Source organism: Oncorhynchus mykiss, chromosome 28 (genome assembly GCF_057628025.1).
Source record: "Oncorhynchus mykiss isolate SJ-2025 chromosome 28, ASM5762802v1, whole genome shotgun sequence".
Classification (NCBI taxonomy): domain Eukaryota; kingdom Metazoa; phylum Chordata; class Actinopteri; order Salmoniformes; family Salmonidae; genus Oncorhynchus; species Oncorhynchus mykiss.
The window spans coordinates 43,895,974-43,915,354 of NC_143049.1; the positions used below are offsets into that span (position 1 = coordinate 43,895,974).

Genomic DNA, 19,381 nt, shown 5'->3' on the forward strand with positions numbered 1-19,381 from the left:
CAGTAGGGCTCCTCTACTAGCCCCATTCATCTATTACAGTAGGGCTCCTACACTAACTAGCCCCATTCATCTATTACAGTAGGACTCCTCTACTAGCCCCATTCATCTATTACAGTAGGACTTCTACACTAACTAGCCCCATTCATCTATTACAGTAAGGCTTCTCTACTAGCCCCATTCATTTATTACAGTAGGGCTTCTACACTAACTAGCCCCACTCATCTATTACAGTAGGGCTCCTCTACTAGCCCCATTCATCTACTACAGTATGGGCTTCTACACTAACTAGCCCCATTAATCTATTACAGTAAGGCTTCTCTACTAGCCCCATTCATTTATTACAGTAGGGATTCTACACTAACTAGACCCATTCGTCTATTATAGTAGTGCTCCTCTACTAGCCCCATTCGTCTATTACAGTAGGGCTCCTCTACTAGCCCCATTCATATATTACAGTAGGGCTCCTCTACTAGCCTCATTCATCAACTACAGTAGGGCTTCTACACTAACTAGCCCCATTCATATATTACAGTAGGGCTCCTCTACTAGCCTCATTCATTGACTACAGTAGGGTTACTACACAAACTAGCCCCATTCATCTATTACAGTAGCGCTACTACACTAACTAGCCCCATTCGTCTATTACTGTAGGGCTACTACACTAACTAGCCCCATTCATCTATTACTGTAGAGCTACTACACTAACTAGCCCCATTCATCTATTACAGTAGGGCTACTACACTAACTAGCCCCATTCATTTATTACAGTAGGGCTCCTCTACTAGCCCCATTCATCTTTTACAGTAGGGCTTTGACACTAACTAGCCCCATTCATCTAATACAGTAGGGCTCCTACACTAACTAGCCCCATTCATTTATTACAGTAAGGCTACTACACTAACTAGCCCCATTCATCTATTACAGTAGGGCTACTACACTAACTAGCCCCATTCATCTATTACAGTAGGGTTTTGACACTAATTAGCCCCATTCATCTATTACAGTAGGGTTACTACACTAACTAGGCCCATTAATCTATTACAGTAGGGCTACTACACTAACTAGCCCCATTCATCTATTACAGTAGAGCTTTGACACTAACTAGACCCATTCATCTATTACAGTAGGGCTTTGACACTAACTAGCCCCATTCATCTATTACAGTAGGGCTTTGACACTAACTAGCCCCATTCATCTATTACAGTAGGGCTTTGACACTAACTAGCCCCATTCATATATTACAGTAGGGCTTTGACACTAACTAGCCCCATTCATCTATTACAGTAGGGCTTCTACACTAACTAGCCCCATGCATCTATTAAATTAGGGCTCCTACACTAACTAGCCCCATTCATTTATTACAGTAAGACTACTACACTAACTATCCCCATTCATCTATTACAGTAGGGCTTTGACACTAACTAGCCCCATTCATCTATTACAGTAGGGCTTTGACACCAACTAGCCCCATTCATCTATTACAGTAGGGCTTTGACACTAACTAGCCCCATTCATCTATTACAGTAGGGATTTGACACTAACTAGCCCCATTCATCTATTACAGTAGGGCTTTGACCCTAACTAGCCCCATTCATCTATTACAGTAGGGCTTTGACACTAACTAGCCCCATTCATCTATTACAGTAGGGCTTCTGCACTAACTAGCCCCATTCATCTATTACAGTACAGCTACTCTACTAGCCCCATTCATATATTACAGTAGGGATCCTCTACTAGCCCCATTCATCTATTGCAGTAGGGCTCCTACACTAGCCCCATTCATCTATTACAGTAGGGCTTCTACACTAACTAGCCCCATTCATATATTACAGTAGGGCTCCTCTACTAGCCCCATTCATCTATTGCAGTAGGGCTCCTCTACTAGCCACATTCATCTATTGCAGTAGGGCTTCTAGACTAGCCCCATTCATCTATTGCAGTAGGGCTTCTAGACTAGCCCCATTCATCTATTGCAGTAGGGCTCCTCTAATAACCCCATTCATCTATTACAGTAGGGCTCCTCTACTAGCCACATTCATCTATTACAGTAGGGCTCCTCTACTAGCCCCATTCATCTATTGCAGTAGGGCTCCTCTACTAGCCACATTCATCTATTACAGTAGGGCTTCTAGACTAGCCCCATTCATCTATTACAGTAGGGCTCCTCTACTAGCCACATTCATCTATTGCAGTAGGGCTTCTAGACTAGCCCCATTCATCTATTGCAGTAGGGCTCCTCTAATAACCCCATTCATCTATTACAGTAGGGCTCCTCTACTAGCCCCATTCATCTATTGCAGTAGGGCTCCTCTACTAGCCCTATTAATCTATTGCAGTAGGGCTCCTACACTAGCCCCATTCATCTATTGCAGTAGGGTTTCTAGACTAGCCCTATTCATCTATTGCAGTAGGGCTCCTCTACTAGCCACATTCATATATTACAGTAGGGCTTCTACACTAACTAGCCCCATTCATATATTACAGTAGGGATCCTCTACTAGCCACATTGATCTATTGCAGTAGGGCTCCTCTACTAGCCCCATTCATCTATTACAGTAGGGATCCTCTACTAACCACATTCATATATTACAGTAGGGCTCCTCTACTAGCCCCATTCATATATTACAGTAGGGCTCCTCTACTAGCCCCATTCATCTATTGCAGTAGGGCTCCTCTACTAGCCCCATTCATCTATTGCAGTAGGGCTCCTCTACTAGCCCCATTCATCTATTGCAGTAGGGATCCTCTACTAGCCCTATTAATCTATTGCAGTAGGGCTCCTACACTAGCCCCATTCATCTATTGCAGTAGGGCTTCTAGACTAGCCCCATTCATCTATTGCAGTAGGGCTTCTAGACTAGCCACATTCATCTATTGCAGTAGGGCTCCTCTACTAGCCACATTCATCTATTACAGTAGGGCTCCTCTACTAGCCACATTCATCTATTGCAGTAGGGCTCCTCTACTAGCCACATTCATCTATTGCAGTAGGGCTTCTAGACTAGCCCCATTCATCTATTGCAGTAGGGCTCCTCTAATAACCCCATTCATATATTACAGTAGGGCTTCTAGACTAGCCCCATTCATCTATTACAGTAGGGCTCCTCTACTAGCCACATTCATCTATTACAGTAGGGCTCCTCTACTAGCCCCATTCATCTATTGCAGTAGGGCTCCTCTACTAGCCACATTCATCTATTACAGTAGGGCTTCTAGACTAGCCCCATTCATCTATTACAGTAGGGCTCCTCTACTAGCCCCATTCATCTATTGCAGTAGGGATCCTCTACTAGCCCCATTCATCTATTGCAGTAGGGCTTCTAGACTAGCCCCATTCATCTATTGCAGCAGGGCTCCTCTACTAGCCCTATTCATCTATTGCAGTAGGGCTCCTCTACTAGCCCCATTCATCTATTGCAGCAGGGCTCCTCTACTAGCCCCATTCATCTATTGCAGTAGGGCTCCTCTACTAGCCCCATTCATCTATTGCAGCAGGGCTCCTCTACTAGCCCCATTCATCTATTGCAGTAGGGCTCCTCTACTAGCCCCATTCATCTATTGCAGCAGGGCTCCTCTACTAACCCCATTCATCTATTGCAGTAGGGCTCCTCTACTAACCTATTAAATCTCCGTCTTGCACACAGCATCTATTCGTCATCATTACCTCTTCTCTCCTAGCATCATGGTTTGAAAGAGGCGTGTAAATTCCAGTCCATTTGATAGGCCTGCTGTATGCAACACCCAATCACAGATACCATCCTATATTTAAGTGTGTTTGTGCCCCCCCCCCCCCTCAAATCGTCCTGCTGTAGGATGATGTCCCTCCTGCGACTAAATAAGATCTGACATTAGTTATGTCCCTATAAGGTGATGCATGGCTCACTCCTCTTCTCTCTCTCTCTCTCTCTGTCTCTCTCTCTGTCTCTCTCTCCCTCTCTCCCTCTTTCTCTCTCACTCTCCCTCTCTCTCTCTCTCTCTCTCTCTCTCCCTCTCTCTCTCTTTTTGTCTCTCTCCCTCTCTCTCTGTCTCTCTCTCTGTCTCTGTCTACAGGGACCAGTTGGGCCTCCCGGACCTGCAGGAGTTGATGTGAGTCAATGTTACAGGAGGAGACGCTATAAACTGTGTGTTAACTTGCGATTAAATACTGCTCACTGTAAAACATTTCTGGTATCTTGTGGTTATATCAAGACCAGGGTTCAAATATCTAAATGACTTTCACACATTCAGGTACAGTATATTTTATTTGAAAAGACAAGCAGTTGAACATTTTTCTTTAGGAAATAGACACTCCCATGCATTTTACCCAGGTATTGGAAAATATAATTTGATTTGAAAGAAGTACTTGGAAATCTTTAATACAATTTGGTTTTTACAAATAACCATTCAAATATTCAAATCAAAGGAATTGTTTTGGGCTCTGTATTTGTAAATACTCAAATCAAAGGAATTGTTTTGGGCTCTGTATTTGTAAATACTCAAATCAAAGGAATTGTTTTGGGCTCTGTATTTGTAAATACTCAAATCAAAGGAATTGTTTTGGGCTCTGTATTTGTAAATACTCAGATCAAAGGAATTGTTTTGGGCTCTGTATTTGTAAATACTCAGATCAAAGGAATTGTTTTGGGCTCTGTATTTGTAAATACTCAAATCAAAGGAATTGTTTTGGGCTCTGTATTTGTAAATACTCAAATCAAAGGAATTGTTTTGGGCTCTGTATTTGTAAATACTCAAATCAAAGGAATTGTTTTGGGCTCTGTATTTGTAAATACTCAGATCAAAGGAATTGTTTTGGGCTCTGTATTTGTAAATACTCAAATCAAAGGAATTGTTTTGGGCTCTGTATTTGTAAATACTCAAATCAAAGGAATTGTTTTGGGCTCTGTATTTGTAAATACTCAAATCAAAGGAATTGTTTTGGGCTCTGTATTTGTAAATACTCAAATCAAAGGAATTGTTTTGGGCTCTGTATTTGTAAATACTCAAATCAAGGGAATTGTTTTGGGCTCTGTATTTGTAAATACTCAGATCAAAGGAATTGTTTTGGGCTCTGTATTTGTAAATACTCAAATCAAAGGAATTGTTTTGGGCTCTGTATTTGTAAATACTCAAATGGAAAAATAAAGTAAAAACAGAAAGTAAAATGATTATATACATTCTGAAAGTATTCAGACCCCCTTTTAAACAATAAGGCTGTAATGTGGAAAGAGTCAAGGGGAATACTTTCTGAAGGCCCTGTATCTACTGTTTTAATATTCTACTGATGGAAGGACATTAATATTCTACTGATGGAAGGGCATTAATATTCTACTGATGGAAGGACATTAATATTCTACTGATGGAAGGACATTAATATTCTACTGATGGAAGGGCATTAATATTCTACTGATGGAAGGGCATTAATATTCTACTGATGGAAGGGCATTAATATTCTACTGATGGAAGGACATTAATATTCTACTGATGGAAGGGCATTAATATTCTACTGATGGAAGGGCATTAATATTCTACTGATGGAAGGGCATTAATATTCTACTGATGGAAGGACATTAATATTCTACTGATGGAAGGGCAGTAATATTCTACTGATGGAAGGACAGTAATATTCTACTGATGGAAGGGCATTAATATTCTACTGATGGAAGGACAGTAATATTCTACTGATGGAAGGGCATTAATATTCTACTGATGGAAGGACATTAATATTCTACTGATGGAAGGACATTAATATTCTACTGATGGAAGGGCATTAATATTCTACTGATGGAAGGACATTAATATTCTACTGATGGAAGGGCATTAATATTCTACTGATGGAAGGACATTAATATTCTACTGATGGAAGGACATTAATATTCTACTGATGGAAGGGCATTAATATTCTACTGATGGAAGGACATTAATATTCTACTGATGGAAGGGCAGTAATATTCTACTGATGGAAGGACATTAATATTCTACTGATGGAAGGGCATTAATATTCTACTGATGGAAGGGCATTAATATTCTACTGATGGAAGGGCATTAATATTCTACTGATGGAAGGGCAGTAATTTTCTACTGATGGAAGGGCATTAATATTCTACTGATGGAGGGGCGGTAATATTCTACTGATGGAAGGACATTAATATTCTACAGATGGAAGGACATTAATATTCTACTGATGGAAGGGCATTAATATTCTACTGATGGAAGGGCATTAATATTCTACTGATGGAAGGGCATTAATATTCTACTGATGGAAGGGCATTAATATTCTACTGATGGAAGGACATTAATATTCTACTGATGGAAGGACATTAATATTCTACTGATGGAAGGACATTAATATTCTACTGATGGAAGGACATTAATATTCTACTGATGGAAGGGCATTAATATTCTACTGATGGAAGGACATTAATATTCTACTGATGGAAGGGCATTAATATTCTACTGATGGAAGGACATTAATATTCTACTGATGGAAGGGCAGTAATATTCTACTGATGGAAGGACATTAATATTCTACTGATGGAAGGACATTAATATTCTACTGATGGAAGGACATTAATATTCTACTGATGGAAGGACATTAATATTCTACTGATGGAAGGGCATTAATATTCTACTGATGGAAGGACATTAATATTCTACTGATGGAAGGGCATTAATATTCTACTGATGGAAGGGCATTAATATTCTACTGATGGAAGGACAGTAATATTCTACTGATGGAAGGGCATTAATATTCTACTGATGGAAGGGCATTAATATTCTACTGATGGAAGGGCAGTAATATTCTACTGATGGAAGGACATTAATATTCTACTGATGGAAGGACATTAATATTCTACTGATGGAAGGACATTAATATTCTACTGATGGAAGGGCATTAATATTCTACTGATGGAAGGACATTAATATTCTACTGATGGAAGGGCAGTAATATTCTACTGATGGAAGGACAGTAATATTCTACTGATGGAAGGGCATTAATATTCTACTGATGGAAGGGCATTAATGTTCTACTGATGGAAGGGCAGTAATATTCTACTGATGGAAGGGCAGTAATATTCTACTGATGGAAGGGCAGTAATATTCTACTGATGGAAGGGCATTAATATTCTACTGATGGAAGGACATTAATATTCTACTGATGGAAGGGCAGTAATATTCTACTGATGGAAGGGCATTAATATTCTACTGATGGAAGGGCATTAATATTCTACTGATGGAAGGGCAGTAATATTCTACTGATGGAAGGGCAGTAATATTCTACTGATGGAAGGGCATTAATATTCTACTGATGGAAGGGCATTAATATTCTACTGATGGAAGGGCATTAATATTCTACTGATGGAAGGGCATTAATATTCTACTGATGGAGGGGCATTAATATTCTACTGATGGAAGGACATTAATATTCTACTGATGGAAGGGCATTAATATTCTACTGATGGAAGGACATTAATATTCTACTGATGGAAGGGCAGTAATATTCTACTGATGGAAGGACATTAATATTCTACTGATGGAAGGACATTAATATTCTACTGATGGAAGGACATTAATATTCTACTGATGGAAGGGCATTAATATTCTACTGATGGAAGGACATTAATATTCTACTGATGGAAGGACAGTAATATTCTACTGATGGAAGGACATTAATATTCTACTGATGGAAGGGCATTAATATTCTACTGATGGAAGGACATTAATATTCTACTGATGGAAGGGCATTAATATTCTACTGATGGAAGGACATTAATATTCTACTGATGGAAGGACATTAATATTCTACTGATGGAAGGACATTAATATTCTACTGATGGAAGGGCAGTAATATTCTACTGATGGAAGGGCATTAATATTCTACTGATGGAAGGGCAGTAATATTCTACTGATGGAAGGGCATTAATATTCTACTGATGGAAGGGCATTAATATTCTACTGATGGAAGGGCATTAATATTCTACTGATGGAAGGGCATTAATATTCTACTGATGGAAGGGCATTAATATTCTACTGATGGAAGGACATTAATATTCTACTGATGGAAGGACATTAATATTCTACTGATGGAAGGACATTAATATTCTACAGATGGAAGGACATTAATATTCTACTGATGGAAGGGCAGTAATATTCTACTGATGGAAGGACATTAATATTCTACTGATGGAAGGACATTAATATTCTACAGATGGAAGGGCATTAATATTCTACTGATGGAAGGACATTAATATTCTACTGATGGAAGGGCATTAATATTCTACTGATGGAAGGACATTAATATTCTACTGATGGAAGGACATTAATATTCTACTGATGGAAGGGCATTAATATTCTACTGATGGAAGGACATTAATATTCTACTGATGGAAGGGCATTAATATTCTACTGATGGAAGGGCATTAATATTCTACTGATGGAAGGACATTAATATTCTACTGATGGAAGGGCATTAATATTCTACTGATGGAAGGACAGTAATATTCTACTGATGGAAGGGCATTAATATTCTACTGATGGAAGGACAGTAATATTCTACTGATGGAAGGACATTAATATTCTACTGATGGAAGGACATTAATATTCTACTGATGGAAGGACATTAATATTCTACTGATGGAAGGACATTAATATTCTACTGATGGAAGGACATTAATATTCTACTGATGGAAGGGCAGTAATATTCTACTGATGGAAGGGCATTAATATTCTACTGATGGAAGGGCATTAATATTCTACTGATGGAAGGGCAGTAATATTCTACTGATGGAAGGGCAGTAATATTCTACTGATGGAAGGGCATTAATATTCTACTGATGGAAGGGCATTAATATTCTACTGATGGAAGGGCATTAATATTCTACTGATGGAAGGGCATTAATATTCTACTGATGGAGGGGCATTAATATTCTACTGATGGAAGGACATTAATATTCTACTGATGGAAGGACAGTAATATTCTACTGATGGAAGGACATTAATATTCTACTGATGGAAGGGCATTAATATTCTACTGATGGAAGGACATTAATATTCTACTGATGGAAGGGCATTAATATTCTACTGATGGAAGGACATTAATATTCTACAGATGGAAGGACATTAATATTCTACTGATGGAAGGGCATTAATATTCTACTGATGGAAGGACATTAATATTCTACTGATGGAAGGGCATTAATATTCTACTGATGGAAGGACATTAATATTCTACGGATGGAAGGACATTAATATTCTACTGATGGAAGGACATTAATATTCTACTGATGGAAGGGCAGTAATATTCTACTGATGGAAGGGCATTAATATTCTACTGATGGAAGGACAGTAATATTCTACTGATGGAAGGGCATTAATATTCTACTGATGGAAGGACATTAATATTCTACTGATGGAAGGGCATTAATATTCTACTGATGGAAGGGCATTAATATTCTACTGATGGAAGGACATTAATAGTCGACTGTTTAGTTTAATGCCACTTATACAATGTTACTGTTATCAACAGGATTATATAACATCTATATAACATCTATATAACATCTATATAACGTCTATATAACATCTATATAACGTCTATATAACATCTATATAACATCTATATAACGTCTATATAACGTCTATATAACATCTATATAACATCTATATAACATCTATATAACATCTATATAACATCTATATAACATCTATATAACGTCTATATAACATCTATATAACATCTATATAACATCTATATAACATCTATATAACATCTATATAACATCTATATAACATCTATATAACGTCTATATAACGTTACTGTTATCAACAGGATTATATAACATCTATATAATGTTACTGTTATCAACAGGATTATATAACATCTATATAACATCTATATAACGTCTATATAACATCTATATAACATCTATATAGCGTTCCTGTTATCAACAGGATTATATAACATCTATATAACGTCTATATAACATCTATATAACGTTACTGTTATCAACAGGATTATATAACATCTATATAACATCTATATAACGTTACTGTTATCAGCAGGATTATATAACATCTATATAACGTCTATATAACATCTATATAACATCTATATAACGTCTATATAACGTTACTGTTATCAACAGGATTATATAACATCTATATAACATCTATATAACGTCTATATAACATCTATATAGCGTTCCTGTTATCAACAGGATTATATAACATCTATATAACGTCTATATAACATCTATATAACGTTACTGTTATCAGCAGGATTATATAACATCTATATAATGTTACTGTTATCAACAGGATTATATAACATCTATATAACATCTATATAACGTCTATATAACGTCTATATAACATCTATATAACATCTATATAGCGTTCCTGTTATCAACAGGATTATATAACATCTATATAACGTTACTGTTATCAGCAGGATTATATAACATCTATATAACGTCTATATAACATCTATATAATGTTACTGTTATCAACAGGATTATATAACATCTATATAACGTTACTGTTATCAACAGGATTATATAACATCTATATAACGTCTATATAACATCTATATAACGTCTATATAACATCTATATAATGTTACTGTTATCAGCAGGATTATATAACATCTATATAACGTCTATATAACATCTATATAACGTCTATATAACATCTATATAATGTTACTGTTATCAGCAGGATTATATAACATCTATATAACATCTATATAACGTCTATATAACATCTATATAACATCTATATAACATCTATATAACATCTATATAACATCTATATAACGTCTATATAACGTCTATATAACATCTATATAACGTCTATATAACATCTATATAATGTTACTGTTATCAACAGGATTATATAACATCTATATAACGTTACTGTTATCAACAGGATTATATAACATCTATATAACATCTATATAACGTCTATATAACGTTACTGTTATCAACAGGATTATATAACATCTATATAACATCTATACAACGTTACTGTTATCAACAGGATTATATAACATCTATATAACGTCTATATAACATCTATATAACGTCTATATAACATCTATATAACGTTACTGTTATCAACAGGATTATATAACATCTATATAATGTTACTGTTATCAGCAGGATTATATAACATCTATATAACGTCTATATAACGTCTATATAACATCTATATAACGTCTATATAACGTCTATATAACATCTATATAACATCTATATAACATCTATATAACATCTATATAACGTCTATATAACATCTATATAACATCTATATAACGTCTATATAACATCTATATAACGTCTATATAACGTCTATATAACATCTATATAACGTCTATATAACGTCTATATAACATCTATATAACATCTATATAACGTCTATATAACATCTATATAACGTCTATATAACGTCTATATAACATCTATATAACGTCTATATAACGTCTTTATAACATCTATATAACATCTATATAACATCTATATAACATCTATATAACATCTATATAACGTCTATATAACATCTATATAACATCTATATAACATCTATATAACATCTATATAACATCTATATAACGTCTATATAACATCTATACAACGTCTATATAACATCTATATAACGTTACTGTTATCAACAGGATTATATAACATCTATACAACGTTACTGTTATCAACAGGATTATATAACATCCATATAACATCTATATAACATCTATATAACGTCTATATAACATCTATATAACGTCTATATAACATCTATATAACGTCTATATAACATCTATATAACGTCTATATAACATCTATATAACGTTACTGTTATCAACAGGATTGTGAGATTCTGGATATCATCATGAAGCTTTGCTGTAAGTTCTGCTCCCTCACACACACACACACACACACACACACACACACACACACACACACACACACACACACACACACACACACACAGTCACAGACACACTAGAGTGACTTCCATTGTGTTGTTGTTGTTTTTCTACAGCATGCTGTGGTAAGTCCATCCCTTCTTCCCATTGGCTTCTGAGGCTTCTGAGTTTATCACCGCTTTCTCTTCACTAATACGACCTGCCTGCCTGCCTGCCTGTCTGTCTGTCTGTCTGTCTGTCTGTCTGTCTGTCTGTCTGTCTGTCTGTCTGTCTGTCTGTCTGCCTGCCTGCCTGCCTGCCTGTCTGCCTGCCTGCCTGCCTGCCTGCCTGCCTGCCTGCCTGCCTGCCTGCCTGTCTGTCTGTCTGTCTGTCTGTCTGAGTGTAAGTGTGGGCCCCTGGACCTGGTCATCTAATGTGTCTGTCTGTTTGTCTGTCTGTGTCTGTCTGCCTGTCTGTGTCTGTCTGCGCCTGTCTGCATTTCTGTCTGTCTGTCTGTCTGTCCTGATGTAGAGTGTAAGTGTGGGCCCCTGGACCTGGTCATCTAATGTGTCTGTCTGTCTAATGTGTCTGTCTGTCCTGATGTAGAGTGTAAGTGTGGGCCCCTGGACCTGGCCTTCATCGTGGACAGTTCTGAGAGTATCGGCTCCACTAACTTCGCTCTAGCTAAAGACTTCATCATCACCGTCATAGACCGCCTTATTAAGGACCAGCAAGTTCGTGTGAGTAACACACGCACAGACATTTGAATCAACAAATTACATTACAGTCAAAAAAGACTCAAATACAGTATTTCAAAGATCACAAATACATGAACACTCGTGAATACAATAATTGTGTGTTCATTTTTATTAACCCTTATTTTAATGTTTTATTGACCCTTATTTTAACGTTTTATTTCATCCTTATTTTAATGTTTTTATTAACCCTTATTTTAATGTTTTTATTAACCCTTATTTTAATGTTTTATTTAACCCTTATTTTAATGTTTTATTGCCCCTAATTTTAATGTTTTATTTAACCCTTATTTTAATGTTATATTGACCCTTATTTTAATGTTTTTATTAACCCTTATTTTAATGTTTTTATTAACCCTTATTTTAATGTTTTATTTAACCCTTATTTTAATGTTTTATTGCCCCTAATTTTAATGTTTTATTTAACCCTTATTTTAATGTTATATTGACCCTTATTTTAATGTTTTTATTAACCCTTATTTTAATGTTTTATTGACCCTGATGACCATGATGGTTTGAGGGACAGATTGGAAATTTATCCACGCCACCTGGATTAACACCCCTACTCTTACGATATGTTCCATGGGAGCTTTAGTATCCATAGAGAGTCAGGACACCCGTTTAACGTCCCATCCTGTCTGTCTGTCTGTCTGTCTGTCTGTCTGTCTGTCTGTGTGTCTGTGTGTGTGTGTGTGTGTGTGTGTGTGTATAGTTTGGTTTTAATGAGTCCAGGGTAGGCGTGGTGCAGTACAGTGGGGATGGGGCCCAGGAGGCTGTCAGACTGGGAGACCCCAACATTAACACACTGACTGAGCTTAAACAGTAAGTACACACACACACACACTTACAAACACACACAAGTACACACACACACACACACACACACAATCATCTGTACATTGTGTGTAGGGCAGTACAGGACCTGCGCTGGCTGAGGCCCACTATACAGGAGAGGCTCTTCAGTACTTAACATACGTGTGTGTGTGTGTGTGTGTGTGTCACTCGATCTGTCTGTGTGTGTGTGTGTGTGTCACTCTGTCTGTATGTGTGTGTGTCTGTCTGTGTGTGTCTGTGTGTGTCTGTCTGTGTGTGTGTCTGTGTGTGTCTGTTCCTGTCTCTGTGTGTGTCTGTCTCTGTGTGTATCTGTCTGTGTGTCTGTCTGTGTGTCTCTCTGTGTGTCTCTGTGTAGGGCAGTGCGGGACCTGCGCTGGCTGGCTGAGGCCACCTATACAGGGGAGGCTCTGCAGTTCTCTCTGACCAACATGATTGACCGCCTGCAGCAGGAGAACCGCGTGGTCCTAGTGCTCACTGACGGACGCTCTGATATCACGAGAGATAAAACACCGCTCAACACACTCTGTGGGAAGGGCATCAAGGTGAGGGACACCACTCAGTGGGAAGGGCATCAAGGTGAGGGACATCACTCTGTGGGAAGGGCATCAAGGTGAGGGACATCACTCTGTGGGAAGGGCATCAAGGTGAGGGACACCACTCTATGTGAAGGGCATCAAGGTGAGGGACACCACTCTGTGGGAAGGAGATCAAGGTGAGGGCACCACTCTGTGAGAAGGGCATCAAGGTGAGGGACACCACTCTGTGGGAAGGGCATCAAGGTGAGGGACACCACTCTGTGGGAAGGGCATTAAGGTGAGGGACACCACTCTGTGTGAAGGGCATCAAGGTGAGGGAAACCACTCTGTGGGAAGGGCATCAAGGTGAGGGACACCACTCTGTGGGAAGGGCATCAAGGTGAGGGACACCACTCTGTGGGAAGGGCATCAAGGTGAGGGACACAACTCTGTGGGAAGGGCATCAAGGTGAGGGACACAACTCTGTGGGAAGGGCATCAAGGTGAGGGACACCACTCTGTGTGAAGGGCATCAAGGTGAGGGACACCACTCTGTGGGAAGGACATCAAGGTGAGGGCACCACTCTGTGAGAAGGGCATCAAGGTGAGGGACACCACTCTGTGGGAAGGGCATCAAGGTGAGGGACACCACTCTGTGGGAAGGGCATTAAGGTGAGGGACACCACTCTGTGTGAAGGGCATCAAGGTGAGGGAAACCACTCTGTGGGAAGGGCATCAAGGTGAGGGACACCACTCTGTGGGAAGGGCATCAAGGTGAGGGACACCACTCTGTGGGAAGGGCATCAAGGTGAGGGACACCACTCTGTGGGAAGGGCATCAAGGTGAGGGACACAACTCTGTGGGAAGGGCATCAAGGTGAGGGACACAACTCTGTGGGAAGGGCATCAAGGTGAGGGACACCACTCTATAGGAAGGGCATCAAGGTGAGGGACACCACTCTGTGGGAAGGGCATCAAGGTGAGGGACACCACTCTGTGGGAAGGGCATCAAGGTGAGGGACACCACTCTGTGGGAAGGGCATCAAGGTGAGGGACACAACTCTGTGGGAAGGGCATCAAGGTGAGGGACACCACTCTATAGGAAGGGCATCAAGGTGAGGGACACCACTCTGTGGGAAGGGCATCAAGGTGAGGGACAGCACTCTGTGGGAAGGGCATCAACGTGAGGGACACAACTCTGTGGGAAGGGCATCAAGGTGAGGGACACAACTCTGTGGGAAGGGCATCAAGGTGAGGGACACCACTCTGTGTGAAGGGCATCAAGGTGAGGGACACCACTCTGTGGGAAGGACATCAAGGTGAGGGCACCACTCTGTGAGAAGGGCATCAAGGTGAGGGACACCACTCTGTGGGAAGGGCATCAAGGTGAGGGACACCACTCTGTGGGAAGGGCATTAAGGTGAGGGACACCACTCTGTGTGAAGGGCATCAAGGTGAGGGAAACCACTCTGTGGGAAGGGCATCAAGGTGAGGGACACCACTCTGTGGGAAGGGCATCAAGGTGAGGGACACCACTCTGTGGGAAGGGCATCAAGGTGAGGGACACCACTCTGTGGGAAGGGCATCAAGGTGAGGGACACAACTCTGTGGGAAGGGCATCAAGGTGAGGGACACAACTCTGTGGGAAGGGCATCAAGGTGAGGGACACCACTCTATAGGAAGGGCATCAAGGTGAGGGACACCACTCTGTGGGAAGGGCATCAAGGTGAGGGACACCACTCTGTGGGAAGGGCATCAAGGTGAGGGACACCACTCTGTGGGAAGGGCATCAAGGTGAGGGACACAACTCTGTGGGAAGGGCATCAAGGTGAGGGACACCACTCTATAGGAAGGGCATCAAGGTGAGGGACACCACTCTGTGGGAAGGGCATCAAGGTGAGGGACAGCACTCTGTGGGAAGGGCATCAAGGTGAGGGACACCACTCTGTAGGAAGGGCATCAGGGTGAGGAATACCACTCTGTGGGAAGGGCATCAAGGTGAGGGACACCACTCTGTAGGAAGGGCATCAAGGTGAGGGACACCACTCTGTGGGAAGGGCATCAAGGTGAGGGACACCACTCTGTAGGAAGGACATCAAGGTGAGGGACACCACTCTGTGGGAAGGGCATCAAGGTGAGGGACACCACTCTGTGTGAAGGGCATCATGGTGAGGGACACCACTCTGTGTGAAGGGCATCAAGGTGAGGGACACCACTCTGTGTGAAGGGCATCAAGGTGAGGGACACCACTCTGTGTGAAGGGCATCAAGGTGAGGGACACCACTCTGTGGGAAGGGCATCAAGGTGAGGGACACCACTCTGTGTGAAGGGCATCAAGGTGAGGGACACCACTCTGTGGGAAGAGCATCAGGGTGAGGAACACTACTCTGTGTGAAGGGCATCAAGGTGAGGGACACCACTCTGTGGGAAGGGCATCAGGGTGAGGAACACTACTCTGTAGGAAGGGCATCAAGGTGAGGGACACCACTCTGTAGGAAGGGTATCAAGGTGAGGGACACCACTCTGTAGGAAGGACATCAAGTTGAGGGACACCACTCTGTGGGAAGGGCATCAAGGTGAGGGACACCACTCTGTGGGAAGGGCATCAAGGTGAGGGACACCACTCTGTGGGAAGGGCATCAAGGTGAGGGACACCACTCTGTAGGAAACCTCCCTGTCTGCTTCACACCAGTAACTGTCCAGTTATTTCCAGTTTTGAGCATCTGTCTCGAAGGATGGAGGCAAGCTTCAGTACGACCAACAACGCACAATCCATTAGGCATGCACACGCTTACGCACACACACACACCAACCCTGCCCCCCTCTCTCTGTCAGGTGGGAGGTCTGGGAGTGAAGGACTACTCTGGCCGTCAACCCAACCATGAACAGCTCAGTGCTGTGGTCTGTACGAGTGACCCTAAACCAGGCTTCTCCTTCGTACTGGAGAACTTCGCTGAGCTGCTGGATGACAGCTTCTTACAGAACCTCACCACACGCATCTGTGAAGGTACACACGCACATGCACACACATACACACACACACACGCACACGCACGCACACATTTAAGTGAACCCCTTGGTTCTGATACAGACTCTAACATTACTTCGGTGTAAATCGTTGACTTGAAAATGTTCTAATTCATTTGTGTTTCTCTATTTCCTTCCACAGATAAGAAGTGTCCTAACTACAAATGTCCCAGTAAGTCCACTGCTTGTTACCATGTGGTTCATCTCTGTCCTCATCTCTCCAGTCTCATTGTCTTCAAACATGTACATGGGTTAGGATCAGGGTCTGTCTGTATATTCTTCTTCTTCTTGGATGTTGTTGTTTCTCCTGTCTCCTCCAGTCTCGTTCTCAGGGGACACAGACATCGTGTTGTCTTAGGGTATTGTCTTCATGTTTTTTCTCCTGTTGTTTCTGTCCTCCAGTCTCGTTCTCAGGGGACACAGACATTGTGTTGTCTTAGGGTATTGTCTTCATGTTTTTTCTCCTGTTGTTTCTGTCCTCCAGTCTCGTTCTCAGGGGACACAGACATCGTATTGATGATGGACAGTTCAGCCAGTGTGGGACAGAGGAACTTTGACTCCAGCAAGACCTTCGTCAAGCGTCTGGCTGAGCGCTTCCTGTCTGCCGAGAGGTCCGGCCGCGCTGCCGTGCGTGTCGCCGTGGGCCAGTACAGCCGTGAACGCCGCATGGAGGCGGAGCTGACCTCTAACCTCACCCTGCTGACCCGTAAGATCGATGCCGCCATCTTCCAGAATGACGGTACTGACGTTACCAAGGCGATGGCCTTCGCCATGGAGCAATTCAAGACATCAGGGGGCGGGAACAGGAAGAGGAAGCTGGTGCTGTTCTCTGACGGGAGGTCGCAGGGCGTTACCGAGGCGATGCTGGAGAAGCGCGTGCGGCTGGTGTCGGAGGCAGGAGTGGAGCTGTACGTTATCACCGTGGGCAACCAGGTGAGCGAGGCCAACCTGCGCTCGCTGGTCAGCAGGGGGAGGAGTTACGACGTCACCTACGCCCAGCGCCACCTGTTCCGCGTCCCAGACTACCCATCTCTGCTGCGTGGCGTGTTCTACCAGACCGTGTCCCGTAGGGTCTCCCAGGCCTGAGTGCAAGGGTCAGGGCTTGGACCACATGCTTTAGAGTTTAGTCTCCCTCATTATGAATGTCCATTCGTACTTCGTCGCTAATTTACAATCACTGTGTTTTAGTTGTGTTTTTATGTCTGATAATGACGATTGTGTGTCAGACTGTGTAAGAGATTGTGTTACACTGTGTTCATGTGCTCTCTGAATTATCAGGACCATCCAACCGGGAAACTCCTGAAAAACTCCCGTAACAGAAACTAGTTTCAGATGTCTAAAACAGTTTGTTATGAGCTTCTAAGTTGTAACATCTCCCAGTCAGACTGTTCCCAGTTCCATAATTCCCAGTCAGACTGTTCCCAGTTCCATAATTCCCAGTCAGACTTTTCACAGTTCCATAATTCCCAGTCAGACTGTTCCAGGTTCTACAATTCCAAGCAGCACATGAACACAGCATTAAACAGGAAGGTTACTGTAAAATAATGTTTTTTTTTGTGTGTTTTTTTTAACAAACTTATTTTATGTTGTTTGTAGATCAGAGACAGAACAGGATATGACATCACTCCATATGTTTTAAACATCAAAGTTAAACATTAAACATCCTCCCTATAGACAACCTGGTCAAAATGAAGATACTGAACAGCTGGACACAGACTGTTAACGTATGTGTGTGTTTAGGGGAATGGTCTCTAATGTCCAGTATATCATGTAGCATTTTCTCTATAAACAGTTTGTCTGGGTTCACTTGTTTAGATGCTGACAGACACACACACACACACATACACACACAACCACACACACACTCCTCTCTGTATCAGCCTCATTAACCCTTGAAGGCTCCCAACCTTGGATGGATTATTCAGTCCTTCAACGTTCCAGGTAACAGATGTGTGTGTTGTCAGCAGGGAATTCCCTCTATGTAATAAATCATTAATCCTTGGTGCTATCGTTCAGAGCAAGTGTCTCAGTGTCAGATGACCTCAGTAGCAGTAGACATGTAAAACGGATGTCTTGATCTGAAAGAAAACATTTTGTTTGGACCAAGCAAGCTGCTTCATTAAATGCCGCGTCACCCCCCCAATAAATGTTTCTGTAGTGTCTGTTTTCTGTATGTCCTACACACACACACACAACACACACAACACACACCCTTCTGTCATTGACACTTCTCTCTTCTGTCCTTCAGATATACACTCCTCTCTTCTTTCTCATTGGCCTAAAAAATATATAGGTATTTTGACCTCAAGGGGCCTTCTGGGTTAAAGGGTGACTGCATATCCTGTTTTGGCCTCGTTTTTAAGAAATGCTAGCGGCC

At 41.2% G+C, this 19,381-nt stretch overlaps 1 protein-coding gene across 1 annotated transcript in view; it reads left to right on the forward strand.

The window, feature by feature from the left end:
- The window catches only part of col6a1 (collagen, type VI, alpha 1), a 65,753-nt gene extending 46,602 nt beyond the window's left edge, over positions 1–19,151 (forward strand). The window contains exons 25-33 of the mRNA XM_090226049.1: positions 4,051–4,086; positions 11,836–11,872; positions 12,013–12,021; positions 12,482–12,615; positions 13,343–13,452; positions 13,820–14,006; positions 16,813–16,984; positions 17,147–17,176; positions 17,489–19,151. Of these exons, the coding sequence (XP_090082175.1) occupies positions 4,051–4,086; positions 11,836–11,872; positions 12,013–12,021; positions 12,482–12,615; positions 13,343–13,452; positions 13,820–14,006; positions 16,813–16,984; positions 17,147–17,176; positions 17,489–18,090 (1,317 nt within the window). The 3' untranslated portion in view covers positions 18,091–19,151. The remainder of the gene's footprint in view (positions 1–4,050; positions 4,087–11,835; positions 11,873–12,012; positions 12,022–12,481; positions 12,616–13,342; positions 13,453–13,819; positions 14,007–16,812; positions 16,985–17,146; positions 17,177–17,488) is intronic.
- Positions 19,152–19,381: the final 230 nt, after the last annotated feature.